At 50.1% G+C, this 10,197-nt stretch overlaps 1 protein-coding gene across 1 annotated transcript; it reads right to left on the reverse strand.

Moving 5' to 3' along the window:
* Window positions 1-4,020: 4,020 nt before the first annotated feature.
* On the reverse strand, window positions 4,021-6,933 carry NFKBIA (NFKB inhibitor alpha; the record flags this gene model as incomplete). The annotated part of the gene is made up of 6 exons (XM_080707753.1): window positions 4,021-4,068; window positions 4,755-5,015; window positions 5,140-5,228; window positions 5,514-5,724; window positions 6,058-6,166; window positions 6,707-6,933. The coding sequence occupies 6 exons, from the start codon at window positions 6,931-6,933 to the stop codon at window positions 4,021-4,023; spliced, it is 945 nt and encodes a 314-aa protein (XP_080563879.1).
* Window positions 6,934-10,197: the final 3,264 nt, after the last annotated feature.

Consider the following 10,197-nt stretch of genomic DNA (forward strand, 5'->3'; position numbering starts at 1 on the left):
GCTGGGCATAGTCAGCTGAACCCCAGACCAGAAATTAGCTTTGTTCTGAATACAAGTGGTTTCCTAGCAAAACGATGCTGCTGGTCCCTTGGAGCATAAGACGAGTGTAGATAGTGGTAGCTGTGGTGGAGCATGCCTGTAATCTCAGGGTTTGGGAGGTTGAGACAGGAGGATCACAGGTTTGTGACCAGCCTCAGCAATTTAGTGAGGCCCTCAGCAACTTCGGGAGACCCTGTTTCAAAGAAAAAATTAAATAGTGCTGAGTTGTAGCTCAGAGGTAGAATGAGAGACAGTGCTGGCGGTAAGGGTAAGCCTCGAGCTGGGGTGTGAGCCCGTGGCCCCTCTCCCAGGGCCCGCTCTGTCTCTGCTTGGTCCTTGGTGCTTGAGGCAGAAGCCAAGACTCACTGTCTCCTGCTCCCGGCACAGGGCCTGCAGAATAATAGTTCTTTATAATGCAAATGAATACAAATGCAATCTAGTTTCAATTTCTGTACTGCTCCAGTAGGATTGAGAACCATCCTGGGGTAGTCTTGTCCCAGGGCAGAGGTTGGGGATACTTCTTCGGCCGGTTTCTGACTGGAGTTCCACAGCTCTGACCTTTCTTGCCTCGCTACAGCTAGGATAAGTTAGTAAAAATCTGAGGGGAAGGGAGACGGGACAGAACCTGTCTCACTGACTCAGTGCTGGCCCCACTTAACCACTCCCAGAAGCAACTGCAGTTTCAAAGCAAAGCCCCCGAGCACGCGGGCTGCACAGGAAGCGACCCAGATTGCTCAGTCTAGAGTTTTGTCTCTCCTTAAAGAAAAATTCCCTATGGAAATGACGTGGTCTACATGCCCCATAAAGGAAACTGATCCTGCTGGATGAGGCAAGCAGAAGGAATCAGGAACTCAGTTCAAGGAAGTTGCTGATGTGACTCTTTTTTTCCCCTCTCTTGCTACTTCCCTCTCTCCCAAGGCTCCTTTGCTTCTACCTGTCCTGAGGAGACCTTTAGCTTCTAGGGGAAAAAAAAAAAAAAAAAAAATATATATATATATATATATATATATATATATATATATATATATATGTAGTCCAAATTCCAGTATTCCAAATTCCAAATATATATATATATAAATTCCAAATTATATATATAAATTCCTATATATACATGTTCCAATATATATATATAAATTCATATATATATATATATATATATATATATACACACACACACACATATAGATATACATATATATATATAAAATTTGGAAACAGGGTCTTGCAAAGTTGCCAAGGCTGGCCTCAAACATGCAATCCTCCTTTTTCAGCTTCCCAAATCCCGGGATTGCAGAATCCCAGTCTGCTGAACTGTTTTCTTTGAAAGCTTTTGTTCTTGTTTGCTGAGATTTGAAGAAGAGCCATGTGTGGTGGCACCTGCCTGTAATCCCAGTACCTGGAAAGCTGAGACAGGATGAAAGGTTGCAAGAGACAGCCTCGGCAATTTAATGAAGCCTTCAGCAACTTTGCGAGACCCTGTGTAAAAAAAAAAAAAAAAAAAAAAAGCCGGGCGTGGTGGCACACACCTAACATCCCAGCATTCGGGAGGCTGAGACCGGAGTATCGCGGTTCACGGACAGCCTCAGCTACTCAGTGAGGCCCTTTGCAACTCAGTGAGATCCTGTTTCAAAATAAAGAATAAGAAATAGGGCCGGGGGTTAGCTCTGAGGTAGAATATCCCTGGGTTCCATCTCCAGTACCACAAAAAAATAGGGCTGGGCATATAGCTCAGAGGCAGAACGCCTCGGATTCAGTCCCTTGCAACATACATATACACACACTCAAAATGTAAAACAAGATTTTCTATAGATTAATGTGTTTCCATTCTGATTTCCTTCAGGGAACTCCAGGCATCAGCCAACCAACCGACTGGCATGATGGGATGGAAGGGGGGAGGGGATGGAGACATGGACGATAAGGAACCAGGACTGACCTTAGGCCCTAACTGGACTCAGCTACTGTGGGATTTGTGCGGTGAAGCGTCTGAGGTTGGCTGAAGCCTAGAAAGGTGGCCAGCGGGCCCAAGTGGGTCAGCAGAGGACACTCCGCTGTCGTCCCGGAGGGCGAGGCTCCATTCAAAAGCTGGTCTCGAAGAAGGCCCAGGAGGGGTGGACCACAGCTATCCGCCATTTTTCCAGCCTCCTAGCACAGAAGTTGAGCCAACGTGCACGGCTGAATTGGCCTCTATACAACACCATTACAATGGAAAGAAACGTCACTTCTGAGTAGGGACACTGAGGGCATCGTTCCAAAATGGAGAAGCCAAGTTTCCAATCTTTGTTCTTTTGGGTATAAGGATGTGGATATTTCCCTCATCTCCACCTTACCCTTTCCAGTTACCAGCAGAGAGCTGAACCCAAACCAACGCTCAGGTGTTTCAGCATTTAACACTCTTGGTCAGGTGACCTGATGGACAGGAGGTTTCACTGAAGAATCGGAGGCATTTTGACAGAGAACAGCAGAGGTAGGACCACCATCGTGCTGGCTCGAGACGGAAGGGTGTTCTGCTAAGTTGCTGAGGCTGTGCGCCAAGCTGCGATCTTCCTGTGTCAGCCTCCCAAGTACTGGGATTACAGAAGCTACTGATTTCTTGTGAAATCTCCTTCTGTGAATCATTCAGTAGTTTCGGTAGCCTGAGCTGAAGACTCTCCGTGGCTTTATCATCACTTTTTATCCAAGACCCATGAGCAAGACAAGTCGATTTTTAGAGGTGCAACATGTTTCAATGTTTAACCGCCTGAAAACAAGAGGGTATTAAAGCTAACCATCTGCCTCTCCTGAAAGGTAACCCTGGCCATTCTCTCTGGATGTTTCTTTCACCATGCTGTGTAGGGTGTCGTGCAGTAGCTTGCATCTTTCTCTAGCACCACATGCCCGACACTGTTACTTTTTACACGGATGGTCCTGGGCAATGCTCCCAAGGGCCCAGTTGGAAAACGAGAGCCCAGAGGTGAGCTTCTGCCAACACACATCATCGGAGCAGTCCCACCTGAGCCCACAGCCTTAGGAATTTCCACCATTAGGAGATTTCTAGCTGTCTTAAGTTTTTCCTACCTCTATAAAATATACATTCAGCATATTCCTCTTACCCCAATTAATTTCCTACCGTGGAAATAGGTTTCTGGAATAGCTTAGATCAAGGGGATGAAAGAGGGCTACAATCTAGAGCCTTCCAGCCACAGGCTGAAAGGCTGAGCTAGGCATTTCCTATGGCGTATCATCCCTGGCTGCCAACAGCCTCCTCCCACACGTGCCTGCCCCAGCGGGCGAGGGGGGCGGCTAAGCCTGTGAGAAGCTGCTCTCTGAATGAGTTCCACGCTGACTGTTCCCCGCCACATGGCTCCACCTCCACGTGGCTCCACCTCCACCTGAGGAGCCAGCAAATCTCAGAATGGGAGCCCCTGACGGCCCAAAGACAATGACCAGGATAGCCGTTTGTAAAAATCTGTTTAATAAATATACATCTTAGAAGTACCAAAATAATTACCAACAAAATACACCATTTACATCATTTACAAGAGGGTAATACAAACCTTGAGTAGGTAGTGACTTTAACCCCACACCACCAAACCCCTGATTATCACGTGTCACAGGACACCACTGGGGCCAGCCGTTGAATCCATGGTGGTTCACTCAAAAGTACAATAAATAAAAGGTAGTCTTCTCATCAGATTCTCTTGGTAACCTTCTCCAAAATCTCGACAGTGGCAAAGATGAAAAGAGGTGTTCTGTGAATTCCAAAGATCTTTCTTGTCCCCCCCATACAAAGTCCACAGAAGTAACAAAACGAGGGCTGACCCACCACAGAAAAATGTGTGGGGCCAGGCAGTGTGCGGTGTGGTGGTAAGTATACCCTTTGAATTTTTTTTCCTTTTTTCTTTTTTTCTTAGAAAAATAAAACTCTCTTTTTGTACAAATAAGTACATACAAGTACATACAAATAAGTACATACAAGTCCGTGTTCTTGTCTGCATTTTCTGCTCATAATGTCAGGCGCTGGCCTCCAAACACACAGTCATCGTAAGGTAGCTGAAAACAATGGGGAAAAAAACCACATTAAACTTCCACAACTCTGCCAAAAATGTTAGGACGATGCAGGGCTGCCACTGGGAAGAACTCAAGTATTCTTGGATTCTTTTCTTCCTAACCTAAATATAACGAACCTTTATAGGCAGAGGGGGTTTCCCTTTAAAACTCCTCCTCTCCTTAAAAAAAAGGCTCAGCTATTGCTGGGAGGTATAGCTCAATGGTAAAATATGTGTCTAGCATGCACGAGGGCCTGGGTTCAATCGCCAGGATTAAAAAAAAAAAAAGAGGAGGAGGAGGGGTAAACTATTAAAACAACAACCACGCTTGTAATTCCCAGCATTTGGGAGGCTGAGAAAGGAGGATCCCGGCCAGCCTCTGCTACTTAGTGAGGCTCTTTACAACTCAGTGAGACCCTGTTTCAAAATAAAGAATAAAAAATAGGGCTTGGGGTGTTGCTCGGAGGTCAAATGCCCCTGGGTTCCATGCCCAGTACCACAAAATAAATAAAGAAATAAAACAACTAAAAAAGAGACACACTACTCTTGGGATACTGGTTACAGAAGCTGGAGTTTGATGAATGAATAATGTTGAGACTGCTATGATTAAAGGAGCAGCTGCAAGGGCCTGGGAGGGCGGAGGGCAAATGGCCCTGAGGACTTGGGCAGTGGTAATGAATGGAGACTCACCTCATCCTCGGTGAACTCTGACTCCGTGTCATAGCTCTCCTCATCCTCACTCTCTGGAAGCATCTGAAGGTTTTCCGGCGTCACCTGGCCCAGCTGCTGCTGTATCCGGGTGCTCGGGCGGCCCCAGGTGAGCTGGTATGGGGAGTAGCCCTGGTAGGTGACTCTGTTGACATCTGCCCCACACTTCAACAGGAGTGACACCAGGTCAGGGTTCTGCAGGTCCACCGCGAGGTGGAGGGCTGTCCGGCCGTTACAGGGCTCCTGAAACCAAAAGCAACGAGAGATGCTTACAACTGAGTTTGGAATTCCCACTTGCACCAAGAGCTTGTTTAGCGTTACTGTGGCGGAGCCTAGCCCGCTCCATCAGGAGGCATGAAGGACTCACCTGAGCGTTGACATCAGCTCCCAAAGACACCAAGAACTCCACGATGCCCAGGTAGCCGTGGATTGACGCCAAGTGCAGACACGTGTGGCCTAGAGAAAAGAAAGCAAGAAGTTCAAACACTTGTTCCAGCTCTCCCACCCAAACGGAGCTCTTCCCCTGCTCTTTTATGGGACATATGGTCACCTCTTCAGAACTTTAAGAACTGAGAACATGGGCTCTGGGTGAACCTCATAAAGGAACCCAATGGGCATTTTTGTACACGTATCTTCCTAATCTTTCACATGTTGCGAGTTTACGCTCTTGCCTGGACTCCTCCAGTGGCCCTCCACCCCCTCTCCACGTCCCGGGTCTTGGACAGGGGCAAGCAGACCTACCGTTGTAGTTGGTGGCCTGCAGGATGGAGTGGAGATGCTGCGACGTGAGCGCCTGTGTCAGGATTCCTATACAAGCCAGAAAGCCGTGCTCACAGGCAAGGTGTAGGGGGGTATTTCCCCGAAAGTCTCGGAGCTCAGGATCGCAGCCAGCTTCCAGCAGCGCCTCAGCAATTTCTGGCTGGTTAGTGATCACCGCCAAGTGGAGTGGAGTCTACAAGTGGAAGAGGGAAGAGAGAGACGATAAACCACCGTGCAGACCCACATACTGACTCCCTGAACCCTGGACCTCTCCCGGTGGTGACTGGACGCGCAGCCTCCCAGCCAGGGGTGTGTGGGGGGCGGGGGGGGGTGCGAATACCGGAGTCCCCAGGTGGGTCAGAAAAACCTCCCCAAATCACGGGACTCTCTTAAGATACTGGCTGATTTGAACGTAAAAGGCCAGAGCAGTTAAGGACCAGTGACTGTTCACTTAGAAACTTCTGGGGGCGACGGTGCTAGCTGCAGCTGGGGTCAGAGAGGGCACCGGGCTGAGCCCGCCGCGCACCTGATGCAAGTTGTTCTGGAGGTCCAGGAAGGCCAGGTCTCCCTTCACCTGGCGAATCACTTCCTTGGTCAGTGCCTTCTCCTCGTGGATGATGGCCAAGTGCAGGAACCTGCGGGGCGAGAGGGAAAGCCCCAGGGGCGGTGAGCGCGCGGCGTGGGGCGGGGAGGCGCGGCGGCGGGGATTGCGCAAGCCCGGGGTTTCTGGGGGCCGCGGCCGCGGTGTTTTCCGCGAGGTTATTATGAGCTGAGTGTTCCTGGCAGGCGCCCAGGGACTTTCCGGGCCCCACCCCCTCCGCCCGGCGCCGGCCAGACGCCCCGCCCCGCGCCCGGGACGCCCTGTACTTCCCCGGCCGCGCAGCCCCGCCCGCCCCCGCCGGGCCCGAGCTGCCGCCCCCGAGGCCGTGCAGCGGGGCGCCCCGAGCTCGGGCTACAGAGCCCAGGCCGTGCAGTGGGGCGCCCCAGGAAACCCCGAGGCCGTGCACCAGGCGCCCTGAGCTCGGGCTTGCAGCCCCCAAGGCCGTGCACCAGGCTCCCCGAGCTCGGGGTGCAGAGCCCAGGCCGTGCAGTGGGGCGCCCCAGCCACCCCCAACGCCGCGCAGCAGGCGCCCTGAGCTCGGGCTGCAGCCCCCGCCGCCCGCCAGGCCACTTACGAGTCTCCATCCTCCGTGAGCTGCTGCTTCCAGGGCTCGGGGCTGCGCGGCGCCTCCTGCGGCTCCAGGCGGATCTCCCGCAGATCCTTCACCATCTGCTCGTACTCCTCGTCCTTCATGGAGTCCAGGCCGCTGTCGTGGCGGTCGTCCAGCAGCCGCTCCTTCTTGAGCCCGTCCCGGGGCCCCTCCATGGCCCGCTCCGGGGCGCGCTCGGCCTGCTGCAACATGGCGCGCCGAGGGTCGGCGGTGTCTGCCTCGCCGGCTGCGCGCTGCTCCTGCGGTGGCGCTGGCGGCGGCTCCTCGCTCGGGCTGCTGTGGGCTCGCCAGCGCCGCCGCGCCGCCCTATAAACGCTGGCAGGGGAATTCTCCGGGGCGGGGTCAGGCGCGGGGAATTTCCAAGCCAGTCAGACCAGAAAAAGAGAACTGGCCTCGTCCTCTGCAGAGAGCCGGGGCTCATTAGAGAAACTCCCTGCGATGAGCCACTGGGGTCATGTTGGCGGAGTGGCTGGAAAGTCCTCCCGAGCGGCCCCCTCCCCCAGGTACTTCCCTGCAGCCTGCACTCGGTCACCCTGTCCCTCTGCAAGACACCTTCTTTCCCTGGGGTTTCCCAGGACCGATTTGATTTGGGGTCGTCGGCTGCTGAGATCCCGAGGACGCAGACCCGGTGGGCAGTTCCTCTTTGGGGTTTGCCAACCTGCCAGGCCTTTCCATTTTTTTTTTTTTTTTGATCTTTTAAAAACGCAAGAGTGGAAATGATGGCGAGGTGTACGGATTTACTTCCCCCAAACTGCTTTCTGCGGGGAAGGACGCGCTAGTGGTGAAAAGGTCTCAGGCCAGTCTGCATTTCTGCCAATACCATCTCCAGAACACCCCGTAAAAGTTGGGAAAGCTTTGGCATTAAAAACTTAAATGCTTGGAGAACCTTCAGATTATTTTCCAGGAATTAATAATCCTGTTGACTAGGGGAGGGGCAAACTCTAGCTCAATGTGGCAAAAACGACTTCAGAGGAAGCATAGCCCTCCCCTTTCCCCCAGTAAAGCGAGATGCTAATCTTTGTAGTAGCAGTTGTAGGTGTCGTGAAGGACTCACTATTGCATTGTTGCTGATTGATACTGTTCTGCTGCAGAGAATGGATCCTGAGCCCTCTCCTGGGTGCCCAGCTGAGTCCCCTTAAAGATGGCCAAGAAAGGCGTCCTGCAGGAGGCTCAAGAAAGCCCTGGCATTGTTCCTCCCTCCCCGGCTGGCTTGACTTGCTCCTCAGCCCCAGGGAGGGCAGCAGTCAGAGTGTCCATGCATTCTGGGTACCCACTCCCGAAAAAAAAGGGGTTGAGTTCACCATCCTCTGGTTTCACCTGCAGAAATAGAACTGATGCTCCTGTCCCATCCCCGCTCCTAGCCTGCAAGCCGGGGATTGAATTCATCATCTACTATAGGATTGGTCCAGGCAAAAATAAAGCAACTTTGTCAGTTCTTCAAAATTTACCTCTGTACTTCTACAGAGGTTTTTGGTGATCTTTGCAATTGTGTTTTCCTTGACTGGCCACATACTAACAAACCATTCTCTATTTCTGTCCCCCCTCCCCGCCCCCAGTATTTTATTGTTGAGACAAAATATGTAGGGAAGAAGAAAAAAAAGGTTAGATCAAGAGATAAAGCCAGGCACGATGGCACAAGGCCTGTTAATCTCAGTACTCGGGAGGCTGAGACTGGAGGGTTGCAGGTTCGAGGCCAGCATCAACAATTATTTTATTTTATTATTATATTATTATTATTATTATTATTATTATTATTATTAGGTGGCAGAGTTCCTGGAAGCCCTTCTATATCTGGGCTACACTCCCAGACCGTTTTTTTTTTTTTTTAGTTTTGGAAACAGGGTCTCTTAAGCCACCGCTGCTGGCTTCGAACCTGCGTGATCCTCCTGTCTCCACCTCCCAAGCGTGGGGATGACAAGCGTGCGCCACCACACCCGGCCGGCACCAACAATTTAGGGAGACACCCTCAGCAACTTAGCGAGATTCCATTTCAAAATAAAAAATGAAAAGGGCTAGGGGTGTAGCCCAGAGGTAGGATACCCCTGGTCTCAATCCCTGTTGGGAAAAAAAAGGAAAAAGAAAGAAAACCTCCCAGGTAGTAATCATGTGTTAAAACGAAAACTTCCCAGGGATTGGCTCCATTGCCTCTTAAGGCTTATGATATGCGAAGGTACAATTACCAAGGCAAGTTGAAACTAAGTCTCAGTAGGAGAGCTCAACGCCAGGGTTCTGCCTCCAATGAACCGTGCATTCGTAGGAGATGTCAGCTAACTTTTTGTGTTTTCCTTGCTTTTACAAGACCAGATTCAATGCTATTGGTTCAGTGCCATTCGATGCCATTTCGGGTCTTTTGTGGCTTACAATTTGTATTACGTGTTCACAAATGTACGTCTAAGCCTGCTTTGGAAGAATGGCCAGGGCTCTTGGAAATACCACAGCATAAATTTTTGAAAGAACTCCAGGACTTTCTGCATCACATTATTAGTTCTCAGAACCAATCTTGTAAGATAGATATTATTCCCACTTTTCTAAAAAGAAAGTGAAATGCATAGAAATTTACCTAAGCACCCCATGACAGTTGTCTAATTTCTATCCCAATATATTAATCATTTGGCCAAAGAAGTTATAGAATTAACACTTGAAAAACACATGGTGAAAATGAGACTGAATGCACTATAATTTAGAATATACTTAAGGTATTTTCTACTTCAATTGTAAACTATAGGTAGGTGTTCCCCTGTCTGAGGATAGCCCCTGGAATAAGACATCTTCTGCCAGGCGTGGTGGCACACGCTTGTAATCGCAGTGCAGACAAGAGAATCGTGGGCTCAGGGCCAGCCTCAGCAACTAAGTGAGGCCCTCTGCAACTCAGTGAGACCCTGTTTGAAAATAAAAAATGCCGGCTGTGGTGGCGCACACTTGTAATCCCAGCATTTGAGAGGCTGAGACCGGAGGATGGCGGTTCGCAGACAGCCTCAGCTACTTAGTGAGGCCCTCTGCAACTCAGTGAGACCCTGTTTCAAAATAAAGAATAAGCCGGGCGTGGTGGTGCATGCTGGTTTGGAGCCAGCCTTGCTAGCTTAAGAGACCTGTTTAAAAAAAAAAAAAAAAAAAAAAAAAAAGGTCTGGGAGTGTAACCCAGAGGTAGAAGGGTTTCCAGGAACCCCAGTACCAAAAAAAAAAAAAAAAAAAAAAAAAAATCAAAGAAATTAGCCGGGCGTGGTGGCGCACGCTTGTAATTCCTGCACTTGGGAGGCTGAGAGAGGAGGATTGCACAGGTTCGAAGCCAGCCTCAGCTACTTAGTGAGGCTCTCAGCAACTGAGACTCTGTTTCCAAATAAAATATAAAATAGGTCTGGGAGTATAGCCCGGAGGTAGAAAGCCTCTGGGTTCACCCCCAGTACTACAAATTAATTAATTAATTAATTAAAATAAAAAAATAAAGAATAAAAAAA

Source organism: Muscardinus avellanarius (genome assembly GCF_963383645.1).
Source record: "Muscardinus avellanarius genome assembly, chromosome: 12".
Classification (NCBI taxonomy): domain Eukaryota; kingdom Metazoa; phylum Chordata; class Mammalia; order Rodentia; family Gliridae; genus Muscardinus; species Muscardinus avellanarius.